Raw genomic sequence first — 27,909 nt, 5'->3', positions numbered from 1 at the left:
GGTTCAGCGCAGGATTGCCCTCCACAGTGACGCTCGCAGTCGGCACCTGTATCCATTGAAAACACAGTGCTGAAAATGCCTGAGGATTCCGTATGCTCTAGATCACGTAACACACCCAGTCCCTCTGTGCTGGGTCAGAAGAAGCGCCCACGTTTCAGCTGGGACAGAGTACGTACATCTCAGACTCTCAGTGGCCTGAAGCTGTCACCAGTGACGTGACCAAGACAACCTCTCTTCTGTCCCTTGTCCAGAGTACAGCCAACCCCTCTGAAGCAGCACATCTGCACTCCTGCGTGAGACAGGAGGCACGGACGTGCTCAGGCAGGCAGCAAGGCAGAGCCCTGGGATCTTGAGAACGAGGATAGCAGAGGGCAGGGATGAAGTGAGCTGCTCCGGCAGGTCAAATCCTGTCCAAGGGCTAGAAGCAGGTAGCTCCCACCTGAGGCCACAGGCTGGCATATATAGAACTGCTCTTCCGTCTACAGGCGGTTTTAAGTAGGTGAAATTTAAATACTGAATATACATCAGGTTTTTCCTCTCACCTACCCCCAGCAAGTGTAAGTCTCTGAAAGGGTTTATACTATAATCAAGTTTAGAGCTCGCACCAGAAAACCAAACACTCGATTCTTCAAGTTGAGACACAAGTTAGAGTTTCAGGGCAGTATTAATACAGCCAGAGGAACAACGGCACTGTGTGGGTCACGGGTTTCCTCACACTGTGAAGCTGGAGGTTGCCCAGGCCGTGCTGGGGGAGTCTGTCATCACTTCCACAACATGGGTCAGTGTTACACCGACAGATGCTTTGCACTCTTGTTATGGGTAAAACAATTTAATCGCCACTGTTACTCATTATGAGGCGCCATTTGAGTTACAACTCCCTCATCAAAGAATGATATGTATTACACAGGAACTACAGAGCATTTCAGAACAACAACAAAAAACCACGCTGGTAAACTTGTGACCCTTTTTCCAGCTGCATTAGACTGTTCACCTGACTGCCTCACCTCAGTATCATTGTTGAGGTTCCAGAGGTCAAGCCTGCCCATCCCATCCACACAGGCAAACAAGGCAGGGTGAGTTGGAGACCACATCACATCATAAACATAATCTGAGTTGTCTTCGAAGGAGTAGAGAGGTTTGTTATTCTGAAAAAAGCAAACGTAACAATGCAACACCCAAACTCTGCACTTCAAAACCCTAAAGGTCACAGGTAAGGCAAAATACAGAACTTCAACAGCTTTATCAGTAGTAACTGAGAAGTGATTCCCATTTTGACTTACTTTAAAAACACACCCCTGCAAATGCAGCCCCAAATTAATGCTATGACTAAAGGCATGCTTTCCAAAGGAACATGGCCCTTTCGCTGGCTGCTGCTATAAAACACCCGTTAGCAAACCAATATGGTAAGAGTTTGCAAGTTGAACGCGTTAAGAATCTCGTGAATCAAGCCAATGGTCATTCAGTGGCAGCACTTCAGACTATTACTGGGAGATTCTAACTCTGCTTCCTCCGCTTGGCAGTCCTCAGACTAAGAGGGAAAGAATGACGTACGGGTCAATTGTGAGCCTCGTGGATTTAACTGACATCAGTTTTAAGGTGCTGTCCCTTAGTCCTCCAGGAAATTGTAGCAAAACCTTTGCCTTACGCATAATATGAAGTAAGTGGTTTTACAACGTGATACACAATCAATGACATTGGAATCGTTGTTCATAACAAAGGGCAAAAGGATGAACAGAATGGATCAGAAGTACACAAATGATGTACAGTCTGAAGGCAAAGCTTTATGTTGTTAACTCTAGTTTTGCTCATCAGCCATCCCTTTTGTTGGGCTGCCGTAGGACCCTAACGAGAGACTTCAGGCTACCAGAGTTTAAGTAGCTTACATTATAGCACCACCTTGTGTCAAGGGCTACAAAGAAAACTACTCAACCATCTAAGTTACCTTGGTTGTCCACAGCTTTACTGTCCAGTCAAAAGAAGAGGTGACAAAAAGGTGTGAGAAGTCTACAGGTCCAACAGCTGCATGGCAGTTGATACCTGTGATTGGTCCCTGGTGTCCTTCAAACATCTCACTGATCCCAGCTTTGCTGTTTTAGAATACAGAACCAAGGTTATTTTTTCTGGAAACCATGTATCTGCAGACACTGAAATGCAACTTAAATACAGCCACAAGAAGATTTTGCTGCTCTGTATCGATGTTACCCCACTGCAAAAGGCTTCATCACAACAGGATGACAAAAGACCAGGTTTGCATATCGATCTTCACTTCAGCATCTACTTTCTGCTAACCTTGAAGTGCCACAATGTACCAGAGGTAGACGAGAGGCATTCAGCAGGTACCAGTCCATGGATACAACTACATTGTTCTCCAAGCAATAGCTAAAACTTCCATTCACACAAAGAACAAACTCCAGTCCTCAGGAATGAGCACAAAACTCCCACTGACTCCAGGGAAGTTGCACGTACCTTACGGACAGAGAGTTGAGACACGAAACAGTAACAGCATATCCCTAATAGCCTCCTATCAGGAGCAATGAAAAAGAAGGGGGGGAAGAGATGGGAAGGATGATACACAAAAGTGATACAATTTGGGGTATTTTTGAACCAAAAAGCTGTGCAGCGAGGGCGATCTGTATTTGAGATGAAACCTGGACACTCAATTATATTTCAGAAAGCAATTGATAAGATACAGTCAGCCAATTTCAGAATAGATTGAACAGCAGGAGGAATGCTGGCCAAGTTAAGATTCGTGCGTGCTGGTACTGTACAATTATCTATGGAGCTGAGAGGAAGTTTGGAATGTGCTGCTACAGTTTGAATGAGTAAAACTGCAGTGACCTGCGCTGCCCTCACCAACGCAAACAACTCGTAGTCACTGAGGGTGGCACAGTGCCAATTCAATATTCTCTCTTCCGCAGGAAAAAGTGTGCGCTGGAATTCGTACACAGCTACTGTCAACTCCTCCGAGGCGAGGAGTAAATATGCACTACGAAGCGATTCTGGGAGTGTAAAGCAAGCAGGGACTTATTCTTTCACTGCTTTTATTTCCTCTGAATACCCGAGGTTTGCATTTACCTGCCATGCCGGCACGCAGTGTACACCGAGCCTTCTTCCGCAGGAAAAAGTGTGCGCTGGAATTCGTACACAGCTACTGTCAACTCCTCCGAGGCGAGGAGTAAATATGCACTACGAAGCGATTCTGGGAGTGTAAAGCAAGCAGGGACTTATTCTTTCACTGCTTTTATTTCCTCTGAATACCCGAGGTTTGCATTTACCTGCCATGCCGGCACGCAGTGTACACCGAGCCTTCTTCACTGCCAACAACAAAGTTATTGACATCTCCAATAGGGAAGGACATGCAGGTAACAGCCACAGCCTTGGACTGTTTGTGAACCAGCTCCATGCTATCCTGTGGTGAAAATATCAGCAACTTACTTTAAAAAGATAACTGAAATAGTAACATCTACAAAGTCCTTTAGATTTTGCAATAGCAGTTGTGGTTTTCTTCTAAATTTTTTAGTTTACTTGTGCAGAATTGGGCAGGAAGAAGGAAGTTATTTCTTGTTAAAACTGTGTTCTCCACTAACCCAAGTGCAACAAAAATACACACAAAAGGATCAACAGACAATATTTGATTCCACAAGTGGGGAAATACTTTATCAAACACTTAAATTACCTTAGGTATAATCCTGTGTGTTAGGAAAACGTTTATTAATGCTTTTGAGATTCATTAAGTTTTTGCAGTATGTTCATCTGGAATAGATACTACAGATACCCAAAGTCATCTTACCTGCGGTTGGGAAAGCATGTCCAGACTCCAAGAGCAGATTTTCCCATCAGTTGAGATACTAATCAAGTTATGAGCATTCTGGGTCCCAACAACGTTTACACAGTATACTGGGTGCTAAGAAATGTAAAATACTATCAGAAAAAGGAATTTCCAAATAATAAACAATTTCGGTATAGTTAATATACAGTAAGATATACAGCTTCACCATTTACCAAAGCATAAAAGATTGATCACAGTACAGTACAAAGAATACTCCTCTGTAAAGCTGATACTTGCTCTTTTGACACTCTGACTTTTACAAACAGTCCAATTCTTCAGTGACATCATTGGCATAATATGGACACAAACATTTAAGCATTATCAATCAAGTGCACTGGGCAGTTTGCTAGAGGTTAGCTACATCTCAAGAGGGAACAGTCCTCAAAGACATTTCACCCCCTACCGTGTGAGCAGCAGCCGAAAGTGGAGTTCTCTGCACTGGGGTTCTCTTATTGCTGCGATTATCCCATAGCACTATCTGGCCTGAGTACGTGCCACCAACCACCAGATTGGGATGAAATTTTGCAAACGTCGCCGACATCACTGCTGACTGAAAGACAAAAACCCCAAGAAAATACACACCAAAACCCTATCATTCAACAACACTCTACCTAAAACTAAAGAAAGAGGGACCAGATTTCAGAGTAAGTTCTCCTAGACTTTTCGATACCCTATTTCTTCAGGAGCCACAAACCCTTTGTGAACCCCCAGCAGCCTTTCGGTTTTAATTGGTATTCATAAAATGAAGTTTTGTTCCACTTCTCTTTCATACCCAAGCATTTGTATTCCTCCTAGCACAGTTTGTTAGCAAGGGAAGGCGCAGCAATGCACAACATTTTAATAATGTTTTGCCACATTCTGTGGTCATTTTCTTAGGGAATGTACAAATCTGTTTGGACACAATAAAGTTACTCTTGCAGTCAGGGCTTTGACAGTAATCTGACAACACGAGATGAAGTTTTCATTCAACTACGTAATTTTTCAGAATTATGGCATTTTGAAAAAACAAAGTGGCTATCCCAGGCCTGGCATAATGGAAGAGATTTCTATCTCCCAGAAAACTACTGGAAAACCTCCATCTGCCTTTTTCTTGACGCATATGTTTCTAGTTTTCATCCTTGCTCCATCTCCTCAGGCCATCTTCATGTCATTGAGTAAACTAAGCTCTAGTAGTACACAATCCCCCTCAACTCCCTCACATACAAACCTTCTTTGTGGTTCACCCATTACCCAAGAAGATTTTTTGGGGTTTAAAATAAATGAAAATAAGACCATGAATTCTCAAACAAGACTGAATTCCGAATGATGTCAGAAATTCTGAAACAGAACAGTGTTTCTAAACTGAAATCTCTAGCTGTCAACATCTGTTTGCAAATACATACGGTTAAAGTGAATGCCAGCCAAAGGAAATCATTATGTTGACAAGCATAAGGAAGGTACTTGTCCAATTTCATCAACATAAACCTTTAGTCTCCTGAGACAGAATCATACCTGGCAGTGAAAGACATACTCCGGGGTAGTTTTCTTGTACTTCATATTCCATACAAGGGCCACCCCATCAGGCTCATGAGGTGCATCCTCGTTGTTGTTGTAAGAGGCTACAAGTAATTCTGGGTACTGTAAGGTAAGTGAAAGGCTAATAGTAAGCAAGATGACTAGCTAAACGTCCAGACAACTCTAGAAACTTTGTTTCCTTCTGCCAAAATAAGGTTAACAAAAACATGACCAAAAAACCAAAAGCCACCTTACATTATATATAAATGAGAGATTATCAGTTAAAACTGTAACTGTTTCAAATTTTGCTCCTAAAACAGCATTATCATTCACATTAGAGCCTTGTTCTATCTTTCATAACTTGCTTTTAAATGTAAAAGCCAGAACTTCAGTGAGCTTTTTCTAGTGAAGCTAACAGTTTCCTTTACAAAGCAGTCCTTAAACGAAAAACAAATATGCCAAAGACTTCCTTCATAATGAAATGCTTTTTGCTACTTTTCTGAGATTAAGAGCTCTGTTTACCTTTTACAAACTATGGAGCATGCAATGAGCACATTTCGAAATACAAAATTGTACTTATAGAAGGGTCAAGCACATAGAACTAGAAGAATTTACAAAGACAACTGCTTAATCCAAGTAGTGTTTTTTACCTGAGATGACCAGTCCAAACAACTGACAACACGATGCTTTGACCAACGTTCATCAAAAAACTGCCTATTTAAGGACAGTTTTGCTCCTGCTTGAATCTCTCTATAAAGGCAATTAGCAGATGTTAATCTTAGATCACTTTTTCAATTAAAATATTGCACATCCGCAGTAAAGTATTCAACATTCACATTACCCTTCTTTGTCTTCCAAGTCTCTCCCGCTGTAGTCAAAGAAAATGTTGATTTGCTCAGAAAGGGCTCTTTCCACAATCCTTGTGGAATGGTCAAAGAAACTTAAAAATTCTTCAGAATGCAAGATCTGTTGTTTTTCCTCTTCTGTAAGTTCATGAGGGGCAGCTGGAAAAGATTTACACGTAAATTCTCTGGACTGCCTGCTTTCACTAATTCTTTCCAAGAAAGAAAAACAGTATTTATCGTGATGTTGGAAAATTTGTTTCTTAACATCCATAGATTTTTCAATACATTTTTACGTTTTGCTAGCTGATTGTTAAAATGTAAATCAAATTAATTTAAACTCAAAGGAAAGAAGTTAAAAAATTATCGATGTCTTTCTTTACAGCACACTCAGAATGTCTTCAGGCGAACTGTACCTTCTTCCTCCTCCTCTTTTTTTAATGTTTTTTCTTCCTCAGGTTCAACTAATGGTTTTGGTGCAACCACATCATCTTCATCTTCCTCATCTAAGGAAAAACATCACGGCATGTTTGTCAATGTTTTTAAGAGGAACAGTAACATTACATATGAATCTCAAGCTGATGAAAATGGTATAATTGAGCTTAAAATGGTTATATTTGTAAAATGTAGTCCCCAGGATAAGGTGATCTCAAACCAAAAGATCATTGGAACTGCCTACACCTGGATTTTAGTTGCACTGAATTATACAGTTGTATAAACTGAAGTAAGACACATCAGAAATTGTAAAGAATCCAAAGTGGAAATCTCTTACAAGCATTTATGATTCCACACACAACCATGCGGTGGATGCATGTTCTGTGTAATATACTGACACATTAATGCTGCAGAACAAAGAAAAATCAAATGTCTAAAATAATCTGCAGAGCAGCTGCTTACTTGTGATCTGAAACCATCGGAGTCTAATGGGTCTTCACATGGCACGAAGATGGCTTACATTAGCTTTCAGGTTGCTATTCTGAGAGGCAAGTTTTGCTAAAGATAATAGCAGGCAGATAACATTTTTTTCTGTCATTCTAAATGCAAGTCTCATTATCTGTATCATGTTTGGCAATGAGAACTTTACAGCAAAATGTGGTTTCCCTACTTGCAATGAATAACATAAAATGTTAATGTTCGGGAATACTTAAAAGGTTTACAGCATTTTCTGCATTTCTACATTTTATTCCTCAAATACTGTAAACCAGAAAATAACTTTAAATTACTTAGTGTTGTGGAATATGCATTTCCTGGCTTTTCTTCATCTGTGTTCCAGAATAAGCTTCTGAAACGACTATTTTTATTGGTTAAAGAGCTACGTCATCTGTTTATAAGGGAACGGCAGCAGGAGTCTGCTGCATGCCTCATCACAAGTACTCAGACAGCGTTCAACAGGGACTAGGCTTGTTTGCTGTAGCCTTCTCTGACCCATGTTCAAAGTCATCTAACAAAAAAAAAAAAGAAAGAAAGAAGAAACACCACATGCACGCACATACACACACAAACACAAAAAAAGTGGGAAAAAAAAAAGCCAAGGGAAGAAAGAAAAAGGGTGGTCAAGGGATGGGAACCAGCTGCCAAGCCATGGTCCCAGCAGCCAGGCCAGCTGACTAGATAGCAACAACCAGATGGTACTGCTGGGATTGTCTCTCTGCTATGAGGTGGCAATGGGATGGCACAACATTTTTCTGCCTGACTGCTTCCAATCATGTCTTTCCCCAATGGCAAGCCTGTGCAATTACCAGCACTCCAGGAGGTCCACAGACAAGCCTTTACCCTGCAAACAAAATACAGCTTGTAGGCCATACCAGCTGCCAAACCACACACATAGTGATAGGTTTAAAGAGGTCTGAAAATCTTTCTAACTCCATAGTATAGGCAATAAAAATATAACTGTACCTGCAGGAAAGAAAGCTTTAAATGACACTGTATAATGCACACAATAATACAAACTCCAACTTAATCAAAATGATAATGACGTATGCCAATCCTACATTACTTGAAATTGAGCGATTTTTACGTTCTGACAAGTTTACAGAACTAGGATAAATGGCATGAATGATTTCAATATATGCTCATACTTTTGAACCAAATGGTGAAGGTTAAAATCTTTCCTTTCAAGGGCCTCAATCAGCCACAAAGGAAAACAGTAATCACTGTCTTTTCAGCCAGCCCAACCGCATTTGTCAGCCCTTTCTCCGTCAATGCAGCCAGAGCAATCAACCTGCCAAACATTCAGAATGGAAAAACAATCTGAAAATACAGGGTATAATGCACCTGCCAGTGAAAATGGCCATTTCAAGAAAAGCTAGTGATCTCAGTGACCCTGCTGAGGAGGCGGTGGTGCAAAGGGGAAAGAACGCGTAAAAGAATTCTTAGTGATCTCCACTCTCTTGCACATTGACACTTCCTTACAAAGCATGCCAATTACAGCTTTTGTGCTACTTAAAAAAAAATGAAAGCTTTTTTTGGGCAAAATAATCACGCAGAGAAACAGAAAGACACTGCTCCTTTTAGATGGATTCACATGTACAGCGGACTAGTAATCTGAGAGCTGTATAACTTGTAGCAATTCTAAAGAACGTAATTCTTAATGTCAAATCACTATAGGTGTGAACGTCGATTAATTAAAAAATGTAATTGGAGTTAACACACATGATTCTGAGAACAACAAATGCAGGACCCCATATTCACATTACAGGCACTTGGATAACACACCCCCCCACACACCCCCGCCTTGTTCATCCTGCCAATCAATCCTGCAGACTTAAATGATGCCTTCAAATTCAAAAATTTGGTTTTGGGTCACCCTAGATACATTATTCTAGCTTTGAAAGTCTCAAATTAGAAATTTCAGCCCAAGCCCCCATTAGTCATACTACACTGATTCTAAGTAGCATTTTCAGTGACAGGAGTCAAATTCTTGTCAAATGCAGACGGTCAACCCCTTAGTGCTAAGTGACCTTCTAATCTACATATTTTATTCAAAAGATCATATAGTTGATTGCTCCTGCCTTTTAATGTTTGAAACATAAATAGCATATATTATACAGAGATCTAAATTCCTTCATAGTTACTTTCACTGCATACAGCCAGCTGATATTACTGCATCTAAATGCAGGATACAGCACTTGTTTTAATATTCTCAAAGTATCAGACTTGAAATTGAACACGTCATCTCGCTGCGATTTATCTGTAAGTACATAAATGTAAAACCTTCTCTGTATGAAAGAAAAGTCATATGCAAACTTTCTCATTAAGGGATCTGGAGGAAAAAAACCCAACCCACTCCCACATATACAAGTCCTTGACCTCATTATCCGAAACTGGGATGCTTTCTCACAGAAGTTTACAATCAAAAAAAGACAGCATGAAGCTGCTGGACAACAAGAGAGGTAAGAAATTTTTGGTTTCATTACTTATGTCTCTCCTTTATCTTGAATTTATTTAGTATCAGGCCAGGTGCTGGTATTTAACAATAATATATTACCCAGCCATCACTGAAGGACTGAACGCACTACTGCTGAAAAACTTCCACATCTAGTCAGAACCCATGACGTAGCAGTGCATTGCATCTATTTCCAGTCAGCTCTGTAAATCTGGAAGCCTCAGAAGGCACCATCTAACTTTATCCTCCTTATTCATTATTGACTGTCCCTAATGGCATTTTATGCCACTCCAATTGTCAGTGTACCCAATACAGCGTTGCATTTAAAGAAAGGCTGCTAAGACTCAGAAAAGTCGTAGGGCCATGAAGACAGGGAATGGGACTCTATGTCACATCAACATATTGATGAATATTCATTATAATATGCTAAGGGATTAACCCCATGTTCTTTCCCACAGGCCAACAGGGGATCTAAGGTTACAAACTGAGCAGTAAAGACTGCATAAACCAGCAGCTGCTTTAACAGTGACAAATTTCTTGTCAATGAGTGCTGAAAACATGTTTAACGAGCCACTGAATATTTGCTTTAAGATCAAAATCATGATGTGTTTTGGCAAGACAGAAAGGAAAGCAAGGCTGTAAGTTAGGCTGCACCGAGCAATAACACTACAGAGTGAAGTTCCAGTTGTCTGAGTAATCTGTTGCTGCAGAGTAGGTTAATCAAAGTTAAATCATCTGTGAAATGGGTGGCTTTTGTTAAACTGAATGTCTTCATATCGAGGTTTCCCATCTATATTTCACTGCACATTTAAGGTACGGACAGACTAATACATGAATATAAGAGTCCATTATTTCTTTTTAAAATATTAAAAACGCAAAATGCTACATCCACTGTAACAGCATCCAAGAAGCCTGTCCTATACACCAAGTTGTTACTATTCTGCTAAAGACAGAATGAAAGGGACAACAATGCTTAATGTTTTCATTCTGTGTCTTGGAGACTTTACCAGACAGTAATTCCTCAAAGAGTGGAGTCAGTGCAGTAAGGCTGTCTGCAGCTAGTTGTGACTGCACATGCACAGTACTGTACCGCAGCACTAAATAAGAAGTACCCCAGTAGCCGGGGAAAAGCTTCAGTTGTGACAGCTGAGCAAAAGCCTATTCCCCCATATGTCTGTTTCTTTGGATTAACTACTTCAAGGACTAATATTTATAGGGTGACTAATTTCTTTCTGTATGAATTTAAATGATATGTTAGCAAACCACAAAGGAAGAGAGCAAACAGTACTGTAGAGAGCAGCATAGCAAGAAGTACAGGTAAGAAAAAAACTTCAGCACGAATGATTACAGTACTCGACGTAGTGGCCAACACAGAGCCTACAGAACATCAAGACACGCACCAGAGTTCACATCTGAATTGCACACCTATGTTGCTGAAACTGCTTCTGCTGCCTGCTAGAAAGAAATGAGTGTATGAACAGAACATAATTTCAAATGTATTTTCAGAGAGCAGATCTGAAAATCTGCGGCCTGATACAGCATGCCATGTAGAGGCTAAATTACAGCCCTAATAACCAGTTGATCATAACAACTAAAAACATGTCCACCAAAATTGGACAATGAGGGAAACAAGCAGCAGTGTTTTACACAGCGTCCCAGGAAGTGATAAATGAGTTCAGATAGTAGAAAAGGGGATGGCAGAACGAAGATGCTGGGGAATGGAGCGGCCTAAACATAGGATGATCGTGTTATGATGGTGACAAAAGCTATTAAGGTATAGTACTGGCATAGAGACCTAGTCACTTAGGCTTATTATGAAACAAGGGAGAACAGCACTGAGTATGGCACAACACTTGTCAAGCCAAGAAAAATTTATCTGGTCCCTAAACAGAAAGATGGCCATCATTCCTGTATCACAGAATAACACTGCCCCCCACCAAAGGAACAGTACATGCCAAGAGAACAAGGGTGGGGGGAAGCATATTGTCTCTGCTATATTCCTCAGAACAATGAACCATTTCATTATTTGATGTAAAAAACCCTAAATTATAAATACAGCTGCTACAGAAACAGCATGGTTAGAAGAATAAGGCTATTGAAAACTCTGGAGGAAACAAAAATGTAAAAAAAGTACTGAAGACAGACATGTGTCATTATTTTCATCAAAGCAAGAAGTTTGAAAGCACCAAGACTGACAGCCCTGACACTATTTCTTACTGTTTCTCTTGTGTATCCTTAGTCACTTGTATACATGGAACCTTGAGAAAAGAGCAGCTGTGGGTTGCACCCATCACACAAAAAGCCCATAGTACAAGTATTGCAGATTTACCTTCTAAGTCTACTTTGGATGTGGACATCTTTCTGTAAGAACTGTGAAACATGTTTATTAAGTTCAATTAATGGGGAAAATTAATATTCCTTACTGTTCAGAATACAGAGAATGACTTTCTGTGGCAAAATATTTTGTGCTCTAAAGATCCTGAGAGATCCTGATTTTACTGTTTTATAATACTAAAAAAAAGACCCAATCTTCCCAAGACAGGCAGTTCCTCAAGTACTCTGAAGTCATAATAAATCCACACATCAGTACTGTAATGAAATAATGTTAGTTGTGAGAACGGTTAGCACGCTACACGCCTCCACCTCCTAAGGAAGCTGTCACATTTCAGAATTAAGAGCTGGGCATTGTATATGAGAGACAAGGTTATCTGCTGTTTTGGGTAAAACATTTCAAAGGGGTGGAGGTGAAGAAATGTGGGAAAGTCGATCATTCCAGCAGTGGTACTTTTTGTCCTAGCGTAAGGAGGCTCTAAAGCCACTGGCACGGAGGTCACACTCCAGCTCTATCGTCTACGGCTGCACGCACAGTGGTCAGCCTTTCGTTACAAATGGAGAGAGAAGGTCACTGCCTCACAACAGATGCAGCCGAGAAGCCTCCTATCTGCAAGACAGTGGGGGGAGTCACTTCAGATTTGAATATTGTCTAGGATGGTGCAACATGTCTTCACTATACAGAAGCGTGAACATACTGACTTAGTCTACCTCCCTTCTCTAACTATGGATTTTTCCTGCTTTGGATTTCTCAACTACTGAATGCAGTCTTTTCTATCAGCTTTGACACTAGTGACCTTCGCATTTTAAAACCAGAACTGTTCATGTGAAAGGTACTGATTTAAAGTTTAACTGTTTTGTTACAGGGAATCCAAAACAGGTATCTCCAAAGGCCAACTCTGAGGATGTGAAATCCCCCCTATGTAACAGTAATTTCATTTGCATTGCCATAAGCATTTCCATGACAATTTAAGAACCATTTTAGCTTAACACCAGTTTTCCCCTATTTCCTACCTGTCCCACCAGGCAGATCCGCTGTAGCTTGAACGTTTCCCAACTCAGGTTACAATAGAACTACATAACCGCTGCGGTACACAGAAGTGGAACTGGTTTCTTAGTTTTCTCCCCAAAAATCAGTGTTAGCACAATTCAGTCTACAGCACAAGTGGACCTAACCTGCAGAATGACTGCACAGCGCATCAATAAACCTGCTTCTGTTTTACTTTGTTCAAAAGCACAGCTCCGACAGCATTTTAAAATCTCCAGATGTGATCATTAAGAAAGGTGCAGTGCACTTTGTTTTATAAGAAAGTGTGAACGCTGGAACTAACCTAGCAGAGATGCAACTTGTTGCTGTGCAAGGGACCTACTGAAGATTACTTGTACGTTTAAATTCAGTTGCAAGCTCATCTTTCAAGTGTAGTTTGTAAGATTTTCTGTAATTTACAGTATACTCACTAAAACAAATATAAAACCTCTCAGATGGTGAGAAGAAACAAAAAGCAATTAAATTAATTAGACAGAATATCTAATTGCACTCTGAAAATTCAGCATATTGCTTTTGTCAATAAAGACTTCAAAATTTTCTTCCCATAATCAGTCTCTCACTTAGTGACTCTTATTGGAGGCAGTATGCTTTAAAACAAACAAACCAACCAACCAAACACCAAAACACCACCATATCCTATTTCAGATGTTACCATAAATTGTGAACACAGAGCTTGATCATGAAAGTATTTAGGCAGTCTTAAGACAGACCTTAAAAATCGACACCGAAATGATAAAAAAGCATCTGTAAGTAACCTTTGTGAAGTACACATACATAAAACCATGACGAGGGCCCTCAAGGAAGCTTATTTTTAAGGTGGAATGGATCAGATGATGACATCTGTACTGAGAGTGTTGCCTGGTGCAGGCAGAAATATAGACGACCCATCTTTGCAGCTCGCCTACAGTAAACCTCAACTACAGCCTATCCACTGAGTGCGAAACTAGGATCATACAATCCCAGGCAATTTCCACTGACAGAAGGCCGCAGAAGTAAAACTCTTCAAGCACACAAACTGAACTAAATCTTCAGATTCTGTGAACCAGACAGAGAGGAGGAAAAAAAACCCTGAGGCATTAGAGAAAAGAAAGGTAAGGGCATGGGAGAAACGAAAGCAGGAAAACCCAAAACCCCTATCTGTGCAGGGATTCAGATAACGTGAAGAATGGAAAAGAAATGCAGTCAGAGAAAAAGCTTATCCTCTGTAATTCTGTCTCACTGAATAATGAAGTGTGAAAGATATGGGTTGTGTTCTGCAGACACACTGATCCCTTACACTGGGTACCCAGAGATAAGAAGGGAAGAAACTTCTCAACACAAAGTATTGTTGCAATTTACTTCCTTTCTTTTCCTTCCCCTTCCCCCTCCTTAAACTCATTCACGGTGTCATCTGCATCTAGATAAACTTGCCGAAGTGACACACTCCAGACGAGCAGCATATTGGTGTAGACTGGAGCAGCAACAACACTTCTCCATCTCTTGTAATACACTTTGCAGTCTCTATCATCTGGATTACACTTTCCAGTAAATTGCACAGTTCCTGCAAACACCAGCATAAGGTTTCAGTTGAGTATTCTCTTCATGTTTTAAAAAAGTGCTTTTATCTTCTTGCATAAACACCCAGAATTTCACATACCAAGGAGGAGAAAAATGCAAAATTGTAAATATAGAACTAGGCTCTAAAATTGCTAGCAAAGACACATACTCAAAGTCAGTCGTATTAAACAACTAAGATTTTGTTGTGGAACTATATACAAACTAGATCAAGATTAGTACTTTCATTTGCAGTGAAATTCAAGTGTTTCAAAATTGCAAAGCACAATTATTAATCTGTGGGTTTTTTTTGAAGAATTTCTTTTCTGAAAAGCAAAGAAGGCAGACTAAAAGAAAGCATATGTTCAAATGCTGAGAACAGAAACTCCACCAGTTAAAAGAAGGAACTAATTCTTTTATTAAAACTCAAGGTATAAGCTCCAGGTTTAAAAATTCAAATTCTTAAGAAGCTGTGGAGGTTAATTGCTAAGCTTGTTGTAAGGATACACAGCCCTCAAGCAAGTTGTGTGTGGATTCTTCAACGGAAGACATACCCCACTTTTATTTATTAGCTGTCAGCTAATTAAGCAACTCTGTATCTAATCTGAATATTTTCAAAGAGTGAGAAAACACCATATATTAGTAATAAGAGTCATGTTCAATGATGCAGAATCACACTGACACTCTTAAGGAAGACCTGTATGCATTTAATAATAGGATTTGTATCACTTATCTCACAGATCAACCTTCATTCTACCTGATGAAGTTTCGAGCCCACAAGTGCTGGTTCTATTATTATAATGATGACTGACTGAATTAAAGAAAAGTAACTTGAGTATTAACAAGTTAACCATTCACCTTCCTTTGGCTGAGTCATAACAGGTGTCTGCGTCTCCTTTGTATATGTAACAATTTCTCGAGGAGGAAGGTCAACTTGTGTAATTTTGGCCATTCCAAGTTTAACAGGTCCACGTCTAAATAAAATTAACAGAGAAATCAGAAAAAAATAAAATTAATTTCATTAATTACTTCACATTTTTTCTAGAACAATACCCAATTCTTCATGTCACAGCATTGCTTACTCAAACTTAAATCCAGCGGAAACTTAACTCTGAAGAAGTCACATGATTATGACTAATATTATTATCAGTATTTAAAATCAGCAGCTATTTATACATCTATGACAAAGAAAGATGTGCATATATATATATGGATTATAGTATGTAATTTTAAAGCTTTGCTCTTTGTGATTGACTAGAGTGGTACTACTACATGTATGTCACATTCCTATTTTCAGTGGAACTGATCTGCTCACATGACTCGTGTTTGTTCTAGGATTTTAAAGCTTAAAATCCAGTTTATTTATTCTGGAGGAAAAAGCATTTCCTAGTCCTTTTAACTCTGCTGCCTTTTTTTGTCTACCTCTAAGATACGACTTAGAACGCAGAACTGCAAGTCAGTGTAGGAGTTTCAGATGAGACAAGTGATTTATTCATAAGACATTACTCCAGAACACAGTACTGAAAACCTCTGAGCTTTCTGACTTTAGCTTGTGGAAGATCCCACACACACAGATATAGCTAGTATCAAACTACAATGCATAATGTACTTCTAAAACCCACATCACGTAATTCAGTCATTATAAGTTCCTAGAAAAGCTGATTTCAGTATGCATTGTAGTAACACTGCAATGATCCAACAGCAATTTACCTATATCAAATTTAGTTTCTTATTATCCACCCCGTCCTAACATAAAAGCAAAAGAGTAACCCCTTTTGGAAGGTGTTGGTGGGCAGAACCGTAATTCTTACAGCATGACAGTGGTTTTAACTAAGTGCTTATAAGGAGCTACAGCTTTTATAAACATACTTCTAAGAAATTATGAGTATCTCTCTCTTTAAATAAAGTTACTCTAAACTTTCTAAAGAAGTGACATTTGAAAGCTTACATTTTGCAAAAGAAAGACTCAAAGAAAAACCTGAACAAGTTGTTATGAGAAATAAGCATTTTGTGTGCATTAAATATAAAAATTTCTCATTGTAAACAAACTGCACTAATTCTAGAGACAGTGAATTTCTGTTATTTACAAAACAGTCTCAAAAACAATTTGAAGTCTTAAAGAAAAAAATAAGCTCTTATTATTCATAACTACATGAAAGAGGGAATATAAGAAATCTATGCAGTACCCCAGATCGGAATCAGAGTGGAGCTGAAGAACTGATGGATCAGTATCCCAATGCAGCGTCCTGATACCCCAGGTTGAACAATCATGCAGCATTAGCAAAAAAGGCCAGAGATTAGTGAAGCAAATACACACTATGAAATGCTAGTTACAGTAGGCTTATAGTTGTTTCATTGTTCACAAGAAACAAAGCAATGTAACATCGGCTAAGGGAAATTCAGCAAACATTCAGTGCAATAATACATGCAGTAAATACGGAAGTTAAAAAGCCAACACAGAATCCAGAGCTATTAGAAGGGAATTAAATTATTTTAAAGACTGAAAAGCTAAAGATCTGCAAACAAACATAGCCTTTATGAGAGGCAAATAAAAATATTTTAAATACTACCAAGAACCATCAAAACCTTCAAATTCCTTTTAAAAATCTGCTCAGATTGGTTCATGTCATATGAAGACAGATTTGTTAATGTAATGCAATCTTGCCCAGAGCAGTAAATATGTGGAGGAAACCATCATATTGGTAAAGGAAATGAGTCAACACATAAGCCTTTTGGTAGAGGGGCAAAAATGCATTTCCACTGGGATAGAGAACTGCTAGAGTTTCCAAGATGTGACATTGCAGTAATTATGGGTTAAGCACTGCCTTGGGCTTATAAGTGTCATCTGATTCAAAGCCAGCTCCATTTAAGATATTTAAATCTTAGAACTAGTGGGCTTTATATTAATAACACATTTCAAAGTCATGTGGAATAATGAACAAATAGATCCATTTCAAGTATTTTTTGTATCAGAAGAAATTTGAAGGGGGAAATAACTCTTCCCTCTCCCGTCGTTTGTAGCCTTTGTCCATTCTCCACAATTTTTCATTTAGACTACTGCCTGTTACCAGGCTTAGGAACATTCTTAAAACAAGCTTGTAAGAGATTAACAAATGAACATGCGTGGTTTCTTTTAAGTTCTTAGATGCTATTATATGTTTTTTTAGGTATTTTTTATAACAAATAAAAATAGAATATGTACTATTTTACTATGATAAGTCAATAAAAGGTGATTTTCCATTTCCATCCCATACACAGTAATGTTCTTATAAACCAGGTGCAGAATTCCTAAAGCTTAAGTTGATCAGAAAAATGTACAGCCAATGCCATAAAAACTCAAATATGGATATGTCTTGCACTACTTTATGCTTCTAATGCGTACTTTATACATAAATAATTAATTAAACCTAAAGAATTACAAATTCACTGTCTTCATATTTAGCAAATCGTTCTACATAACTGCTATTGCATCCAGAGCAATAGCTTAATACCTACATCTCTCAAACCTTTTGTGCATCAGAAAAAACACCATTTTACCATGAAGTTAATTACCTTGAGTATACTTATTCTTTAGGTCTCTGCTATTTTCTTTACCAAATAGATTTAAGCTTGGGGTTTAGTTTGGTGCCTGAGACTTCAAGCGGGGTATCGCTCTTACATTGTTCTATCATGAATTTAAAAAAAATGCAAAAAGTAAATCTAAACCCCCAACCTTCACGCTGCCTCTGCAAAGGATGACATATCTACAGACTCAAACGCTGCATTACCACAACAACTGTCAAATATTTTGTCAACTTTTTCAACCTCACTTGAAAGGAACATGGGAAAAGGGCTGTGAACTTAAAAGGCTTCAACTTGTGTGTCTGCTTAAGGCCTAGCCATTACTGAGGTTGCTTTCGTGCTTTCAAAGTATTCTTAACTTTCAACAGCTGCTTCTGCGGTCCCAGAGATAGCCTGCCTTTTAAAATACTTCAGGTCAACAAGCAGTACAGGACACAGTTAAATCTTTCTCAGAGATATTCTTAAAATAAAGGTAACATTCTAAGATAAAATTCACCTATGGTAGGTGTACCAAAATGATGTAAAATATTGTTCCTTTTGCTTTCCAGATGTTTGTTATCCCTTAAGTTAAATGCATTTATCTACAAGCTTCAGTGAACAGGAGTTCCTACTCTTCCACACATGCCTGAACTTCTCTGTATCCAGGCATATTCCCAGTGCTTCCTGTAGCCCCCAAAAGTATTTTCTGCATTTAAATTAATTCTATGAAGCAGAATTCTTCTTATTCTATCCTTCTAACCTAAATGTAAAACAACTGTATTAATTTCCAATCTTGAATTTATAGTCTTAACTGACGAGGAAAAGAGAGAAGGAACAGTATCAAACTGGGAGCCAAAACTCTTTACTGAGGACAATAAAGCAAGACAGATGGAAGATGGAAGTAACAGCAGGAACACAGTCTGAACACTGGTCTACTAATTACTAAATAAGTAAAGTTACTGGCAAGATTCAGCGTCATAGAGGAGGAGACAAGATTAAACTAACAAAGGAGATCATCTTTATAAAATATAATTGCAGCATGACCACAGAACAAATGGCCACAGACCAAAAAAACCCAAACCTGAAATAATATACTAATCCAAAACGGTTTGTTTTAAGATTATCAACTGTAGTGGAACAACTTGGGCTTTCTAACACACCTCATATTGATATGCAAGTCACCTCTGAAATGCCAGGTGTAACACGAAGGAATATTACACAGTCCAAATTTTCCATTAACTTTCAGGCTAAAGTATATGTACGGCGTTAGGAAACTGTACCAACTTGCACTAATATACCAGGATATAGACATCTGTTCACTGGGGGAGGGGAAGAATGTTACCCAGTGGCCAGAGATTAAGCACAGTGACTCTCACAGTGGCTCTATATAGCCTTCACTTCAGTTATACATTCCCACCTCTATGCCTTCAAGACCATAATCTTCTTAGGCTTCCATGTCTGGGAAATTGTCAAGAGCCAGATTGAGCTTTAAAGTTTGCAAATGCATGACACTATAGAGGCTCAGGATACAAGTCTTCATAAGAAAATGCTTGTGTACAGTATTATGTTACTGTGGCCGAGGAACAGACAAGCAAGAACACGGCACACAGCGTAGTGTTCAATTACAGATAAATCTACAATACATACTGTTTCATACTGAATTTATGTATAAATGGAAAGAAATTATCTTCTTAAAAATGTCATCAAGTCTTGTTTTTCTTCTAGATGGCAAATTTAAATATAGAATGATAATTTAGTAAGCAATAATCACAGATTTCAAACAACATAAATAATTTTCTTGTTACTCGGTTAAGGAACAATTATATTCCTTCTTTATTAATATGAGAAGCAAACTTCAATTGCCTAGTGAATAAGCTATGCACAGGATCACACCCAGGCAATGTTTTTAATAAAACAGAAGTACAGGTTCATATCTGCTGCCTGATGTATTCTCTGTTTTAACTTAACGGTTGCTACTTAGAAACAGGCACCTTGTAACCTCTGTTCAGGTCATTAATATCTTGACTATTTTCAGGTTAAGACTGCACATAGTTACGAATGCATAATCCATGCGCATACAACATGTAACTGCAGATGCTTCAAAGCAGCAAAGTATTCATTCTTTCTCCAAAACAACTACTCTCGTAAACACCAGAGTACCCGATGATTAAAGCATGGTTACTAAAGCAGTTAACTTCATCACAATGCATACCCAGTATATTTTAAGTACATGAGAAAATATAAGTTACCAAAATTAACAGGCAAATACTGCTCTTATTCACACACTGTGCATGGGAAACAGTAGAAATAACCTTTAGAAGTAGTTTCCCACCTTATCACCCATATATTGCCACTTTGAATTCCTAGTTTAACAGAAATATTTATCTGACTCTTTAGAGAAGTTTTTGTCAACCTGTCATGCACAAAAAAAAGTTAAATAGATGTGGCAAATACCAGAACTGAAAAAAACCCTGAACCCTATGGCTGTACTAAGACGGTGCTAGGTTTTGGCCAAATGAGAGAGATTGTGAGTGGTATGGTTGTGTTACAGGGATGGCTGCAACGTGAAATACCGTTCTGAGTAAGGAAAAAATTAACATCAGAAGCAAGGCAAGGTTTGTAGACAGCATCATTTATTATACCAACTAGAACAGAGGGGAAGAGTAAATAGGTTATGATCCATGCACAACCCCCCTTAGAAAAAGCTGGGAAGAGCCCAGAAGTTAGACTTTTCCAGCTTCCCACTGTCCTGAGACACTCATGCTTACAAGAACATCGCCACAAAACATGCAGACTCATTTTACTTTAAACTTGCAAGTTTAAACAACGCCACGTTAAGGCTGGCAATGCCAAATGAAGAAGTTTAGTTGCATTTCAAATTATAAAGTACTTGTGCAAAACAGTCACTGTTCACAGAGTCACTGTAACCTATTATTAAATTATCATCAAGTAATTAACCTTTATTTCTTCTAAAGCTTAATTGGTCAGAATACGAGTATTAAGCAAGGGAATATGACAAGGAAAGTGACATACCTAGATCCAACAGCACCATCACCAGAGTCCTGGCTTCCAGCCTCACTTGGCGTACTCACAGATTTGGAAGATGGAGAGGTAGGAGGAGGGACTAAATAGTGAAACAGACAGGTATCCGCTGTTACTACTCGCAGAGGTTGCACAGCTTAGGATGTTTCCAAATTAATTTAACATGAAGTATTAAAAAAAAGTGATGGCAAATAAAAAATACATGGATGAAAATGAACAGTAGAAAGAGAGGGGAAAAGACAATGTTAACAATTCATGCTGGACTTTCATGCAGTTGTTTGGCATTTATGCATCTGGAGCATACAAAAAGATATGGAGTGAAAGACATTTAAGTGAAAATGAATTGAAAATATATTTTTAAACTGAACTTCTGACAAATGATGGTATCAGTTTTAAAGGGTAATTTCCACTAAAACATGTTGCTTAAAGATGGAAGATGGTTGTTAATACAGCTTTGACATATAATTTTTTTCTTAAAAATTGGACACTGAATGTATTTAACAGTTAATTTTGTTTCAAAATATATAATCACCAAAGCATGGACCAATGAAAGTGGCTTTGTCATACAGCATACTGCTATTTTTGTTCCAGTCTGATTCAAACTCACATCAATCCTGTGTATTACAACAAAAAGTTTCTAGTGTTGGGTTTTGGGGTATTTTTGTGTTTTCTCTCTTTTTACATGACAAACAGCCTAGTACTGTTATATTGAAACTTTTTCTTTGAAAGTCAGTTCATTTTCAGCATGTAAGTGAAGACTGCAATTACCATTTTAAAAGCAACATGTTTTTTGGAACTGATACATAACAGTGAATGATATCATGCCATCTGATACAACATAGCTATTTCAATATTTCTTTCAACTTTTCTTTTTAGAAATAACTAAACTCATTATTTAATGAAAATTAGGTTTATGCTTAAGAATAAGGGTGTGTGTTGAAGGTCCATGTATGCCTCATTTTTCAGCAGTATGTAAAGCATTCTTAGAACACAATCACTCCTTAGCAACCCTTCAAAAGAACCTTTCATGAGCTGAACGCAAGTTGTGTATATAAATTGTATACAAATAATTCTCTGTCAGGGAGAATCCTGAATTTAGGTATGCAACATTTCTAGGGAGTTTCCTGAAATCACAAGTATATTGTGAAATCTGAAGAATGCATCCATCCCATCCCAAAAGAGACATGCTGGTTGACAAAAATTCAACCCCAAATTTACAAAAATCACAGCAAATATTTCAATTGATTAAAAATTTACACGACAGACTTTAGGTCTAGAGTTATACTTCGTAAGTTCATACATACACTTACACTTTATACATGTAGCTATATAAGTATGGGTGCATATATGTATATTTAAGAGTATATATGTTTTCTTCAACTCATCACCACCACCTACTGAATAATTTATACTAAAGGAAATGCCTATAGGCCTTTATATTCCCACGTTATTTTTGTGCATTATCAGAAACGACCTTTCCTAACTGAAGAGGTGACATTAGAAACATATCTTGTTTCCACTTACAAAAGTCAGCCAGCTCTACCTAGCAGTAAGCACAGCCAAAAGAATTCAGCAGCTTAGTGTTGATGCTGCAGTGCCCTCATGTGGGGCACACTGTTTTCAAGGAAGTCTTCCCACTACTAAGTGAAACCTACTTAAAGACCAAGAATCTTGTATGAAGAGGCCAAGTAAAATTCCACCTGCCCAACAGAGGATGAAACTATAACACCTTCTTGAAAGTTATTTTGGTTCATTAACTTATGGATTCTTATATAAGAAGTATGGTAGATACTAAAAGCATACTTCCATTGTTAGGGTCGTCTCTCTGGCAGTTAATAGGACAGTAATTGCCTTAGGAATTTTTAATACAACTTTCCATGAAGGAATCAAATCTCAAGCTATCCACCTACACCGACAATGCAAGATCAAGCAATCTGCACACCAAGCTCGTCAGCTGCGAGTTCACTTCAGTTCAGGTGTACGATCACTGTACTGCCCTACTTTGACAGTATCCAGTCAGCAGACAGAGCCTGTGCCTCAGGCATGCTATTGCGAGGCAGCGAGAAGGACATATTAGCTTGGCTTTGGATCCAGGTCAGATCTGGATATCTTGAAAAGGAACAGAATGGATTCCCCGTGAAATCTGTGTACATTGAAGGGTATGGTCAAGTAGATAGTAGAATTCAACATGACACTCACAGGGGTATGCCTTGGTCTTACACACCAGCACCTCTTTTCACAAGAGCTTTCCACAAACAGCTACTCCAAGTCTATGCAATGACTTGCTCTGAGGAATGACTATCCTGTACTTTTTAGATTCTCTGTCACAGATTAAAAACACCCAGCCACCACCACATGCATTTCTGCAAGAGTCTCCTTAGCTCCCTTAGGAAAAACTCACACAAGTAAGTATTCAACTGTGAGTCTGTCAAACAAAATCTCTAGTAGGTAAGAGCTGATTACTTAAAACGCTGTACACTAACACAGCCCAAACGCAGCCTCTAAACTGTGAGAGCTGTTCAAACTACTAAAAATGAGTGCCGTGACTGCTGGAACAGGAGCAGCTGTAATGGTGTTTATTCCACATTCACTTCTGAACACTTGAGTACTGTGCAAAAGCAATTATGAAGATGTAGTCACAGATATAGTATATCCATAACAAATTATCATTTTTTATTTGCAAACCCGGTTGAGATAGACCCTCACCACTGAGCCACACTGAAAAATAAGTTTTAAACTCCTTAGCTTTCAGAGCTAGAAAGAAAGAGTGGAACTGAATTATCACCCTCTTCACTTTCATCTTCCACAGAGATGTGGCTATGTAAAAGCAAAAAGCTATAACCAATATGCTAACCCATCCAGGAGTGGCACAAATATGAATCATCATGCCTGATAGTTAAGTTTTATAATTAGCCTTGCAATTACTCCATCAAAGTCAGTCAGATAGTGGAGATAAAGAAAATTAGGATGAAAAAGATGCAGAAAGTAAACAAGCTCAATGCACAAAAATATCTGAATTAAAATTTCGCATTATGAAAAAGAGAAAGGAAAAAAAATAGAAGAATAATGTGCAGGGGAAAATAGGGAAAAAAACCAAATACGTGATATTTACACATTTTAAATGAAGACTCAAAATAATCCACTAAGTGTAAATCATAACTTGTACAAAATAGTACTAGTACTGTATACTGAAACACATCACTTGACATTTATAACAGAAAAAATAGTACAAAACCCAGACACGTATATCCCAAAATATAGCAGCCAGAGAACCTTCATGCTAGTTATATAAATTCCACAATCCTAACAAAAAACCCAAACCAAAACACAAAAAACAAACAAATAAAACCCCTCCAAAAAACCCAAACAAAACCCCTAAACCAACCAAATAACATCAAAACCAAACAAGAAACCAACAAGAAGACACCCACCCCCCCAAATAAAACCCCAAACCCACCCCCAGCACCCAAAAAATCTCAAACACTAAACAAAAAGCCCCAAACATTTATCTCAAACTGATATTAACATTCCTACCAACAGGAGACTCCGGTGTCAACCCCATGCTTTGAAGTAATGCTTCAGCTTCTCTTCTCTTCTTTTCAAGATCAGATTCTTCTTGTACAGGAAGAACTTCTTTCTTCTGATCAGTCTAAAAATAATTCAATAATTAACTTACAGCATTTAACAGGTATTAAAAAGAGTTTCATTTACTTTTTGAGATCTCGTAGGTTCTTTTATGCAAATGAAATCTATCATCATATAGGTTAGATATTTGACTCCAGCAATTCTGATGGTCCTTTCTGTAGATAAAGTAAACAGCAGACAGGAATCACAAAATTTTGTAGCGTTGGTACTGTCTTTAAAAGATTTGTATAACATTCAAAGTCTTCTCATTTGTCAAAGTGAAAAAAAAAATGTATTATGTACCCATATATAAAAGTATTTCAGTGACACAGTCATACTGTTCTGATTTTAAATGGCAATAACTGTGTCAAAGAAAATACTACAGGTAAGAGACACCACTCCTTGGTCAAGAAAGTGTAAGGACACTAAAGCATATAAATAGTGTTGCAATTAGGAAAATACGTGTAAGATGTAAAAGCTATGACTGTCTATGCGTGCATTATAAGCTACTTTTAAAAACAAAAAAAAATAAACAGGTTTAGTGAGAAAACTTTATTTTGGACCTCAGGTTTCACAAAAAACTAGAAAGCCTTATAAAAACTTTGCAGTGACTTCAAGTTCACAGGACATTAAGCTTCCCTTAAGTTGTATTATTATCTGCTAGTTTTCATGAAAAAAAAAAAAAAACACAAAAAACCCCAACCCCAAACCCCTAAAATTACACCCCCATCCCCGTAATTTAGAAACAGTGCCAAGTTCTGCTGTGAAAAATGCTGAACACTCCGTATCTTTCCACATCCTTTTAACTGCTCATTCAAATACAGAAATACAATTCATAGCTTAAGGTGTTCACAACTCAGTCATTGGCGAGTGAATATTTTTGTAACTATAAACTGATGATACAAACACGAGTCCTTAATAAAAGCAGAAGGATCTGGACCAAGCTATTCTATCCCTATGCCATGATTAAAGACTAATTACTCCTCACATGACTGCACATGATGTTTCTAATATCCTGCACAATTCCTTTTAAAAAAACAATTCCCAAATTCCAGAGCCAAGTCTCAGCTGATAAGCTATTGCATCACATGTGGAATTTCAGACACAGGCTACACATTGTTACAAGATGATCAGAACATAATTTGAGGCATTTCCTTCTCTTTGTCTGAATCATGTAGCTGGCAGCTGCCCAGTCTTCAGTCATACGCTGATTTAGAACACATACAAGATCATAACAAAACCACAGAGAAGTCTTGAAAAAGTACCCCAGAACACCAAAACAAGTTTAATTTATGAGGCATAATCTGCATTCAGGAGAAACAGTCATAAAACACTGACTGTCACATATTTCAGCAGACAGAAATCTGGAAGACTGTTAACAAACTGAGTCTAAGAAGTAGCATATACATTGAGTGTTGCTATGATCTTAAAATTTAGGATAAGTCAAAGGGCAGAAGAATGAAACATGTTGTTTGTACAATAATAATGCTGCTAGACAGACAATTCATACAAACATCGTCATAACTGCATGTCAGAAATGAGTTCTCTAAATAATACCATCACAACTGATTAAGCAGAGCTTTTGTGCAATACTTCACAGTGATTTGATTAGCAATGTCCTGTGCACACAAGTAGTTTTAGAAATCAAAGCTTTATGCAAGTGTAGGATCTAAAAAAAAAAGAAAAAAGTCTAACAGTCTAACTTACATATGGATAATTCTAAAGAAAATAGTAAGTGTTTGCTCTTAATCAGAAAATGAAAGTGCTATATTTGCACCAGCAACTGGCCAGTAAATGGACACACCCTGAATAACATGTGGAATTCGCCATTACTAAGTGAACCTACCCTTAAATTCTGGGCAAGTCACATATGCAAACGTATGTGAAATTTCAAAGAGAAAATTAATTATTTCTTACTTCTTTTTTCTTTCTTTCCTCCTCCTTTCTTTTCTTCTCTTCTCTGATTTGAGCTAATCGTTGCTTCTTGCGCTCCAACTCCGCCTTCAGTTCACTTTTGTCAGACATGGCTGAAACACTGGTCAACAGAAAAAAAAAAGCAGTAGTATCATTTAAGACAGCTGCTTTCCTTTAAGTAAGCTATCATTACAGGAACTTCACTAGCTTACTAAAACCAGAACTGTGAAAAGTCTTACAATAGGAATTAAAAAAATACATTCTTATTTCCACATTTCTTTCACTTAACACATTCTCAGTACTAAAGGGATTGATTTAAAATAAACATGGTGACAGCATCCATTCCTAAGGTAGTTCTGTTGCTGCGGAAGGAACTGCTTTGAATGAAACATTAGGCACCAAAGAAGGGGCTACCTGATCTTGCCATAAGATTCTGTACAGCTTCAGAGTCAACTGTGGGACTGAAAACAGCAAGGAGGGTACCAACACAATATCTACCTTTTACTTTACACTTCAACAGCTGAAATATTGGCATGCTATAGCTCAGCATGATGTCCTTCTAAATACAGGTGTAGAATTCAAAATACAGATTTATTAAAAGATTCATTAGAATAACTACAAGTTGTAAGGCAAAGTATGATAAAAAAAAACCCCAAAACTGTAAAAATATGAGCATTATCTATTTTCTTCATCAAAACCTTTTGTACGCTGCTAAGAAATTCATGGATCTTTTAAAGACAAAAATTCTACAGAAAGTTTTGCTAGATAACAAACTCAAATATAAACAAGGTCAACAATGAACAAAAGGTGAAAAACACCCACTTCAGAACTTAAAAGATTTAAAACACAGGTATGAAAATGTGTGTGAATGGGCTGAGTGAATAAAAGCTTAATTTTATTGGTTTAAAGCAAATCGAAGTCAGTAAATAAAGTCCAGAAGTGGTTCTACAACAGACAAGGGACCCATAAATGCTTTTACAGTAAGCTAGATAACAAAGATACCAGATTAAACATTAATAATTTAACTATTAACTCATACAAAATTAAGAATACCTGCAAGTGTTTGCATAACGCATCTATGCACGCCCAAGAAAAGGATGCAAGATGATGTACGCCTCATACACCTACTCCAATGTACTTAGTAGTATGTATACTGGGGCAAATCTATGCATTCCTCCATGTACACAGAAGCATAGAATGGTCTGGGTTGGAAAGTACCTTAAATGTTGTCTGCAAACATTTAAGTGCTAATAAATAAATGAAAAAAATCTACTGTCGGCATTTTCAAGTGGCGCTAGGAAGGCGCGCAGTCATCACACTACTGACT

At 38.0% G+C, this 27,909-nt stretch overlaps 1 protein-coding gene across 1 annotated transcript in view; it reads right to left on the bottom strand.

Annotated features, from left to right (window-relative positions):
- LOC104514118 (cytoplasmic dynein 1 intermediate chain 2-like) overlaps positions 1-26,700 on the bottom strand; it is a 28,244-nt gene extending 1,544 nt beyond the window's left edge. Inside the window, 14 exon segments of the mRNA XM_010157680.1 lie at positions 2-46; positions 1,005-1,145; positions 1,943-2,087; positions 3,276-3,409; positions 3,791-3,904; positions 4,233-4,379; positions 5,321-5,446; positions 5,974-6,073; positions 6,165-6,327; positions 6,582-6,671; positions 15,321-15,436; positions 21,036-21,126; positions 24,579-24,693; positions 26,586-26,700. Coding sequence (XP_010155982.1) covers positions 2-46; positions 1,005-1,145; positions 1,943-2,087; positions 3,276-3,409; positions 3,791-3,904; positions 4,233-4,379; positions 5,321-5,446; positions 5,974-6,073; positions 6,165-6,327; positions 6,582-6,671; positions 15,321-15,436; positions 21,036-21,126; positions 24,579-24,693; positions 26,586-26,693 — 1,635 coding nt within the window. The 5' untranslated portion in view covers positions 26,694-26,700.
- Positions 26,701-27,909: the final 1,209 nt, after the last annotated feature.

The sequence above is a fragment of the Eurypyga helias genome, unplaced genomic scaffold, assembly GCF_000690775.1.
Source record: "Eurypyga helias isolate BGI_N326 unplaced genomic scaffold, ASM69077v1 scaffold35878, whole genome shotgun sequence".
Taxonomy (NCBI): domain Eukaryota; kingdom Metazoa; phylum Chordata; class Aves; order Eurypygiformes; family Eurypygidae; genus Eurypyga; species Eurypyga helias.
Note: the sequence above shows the minus strand (reverse complement) of the source record. Positions and strands in the feature narration are given on the sequence as shown.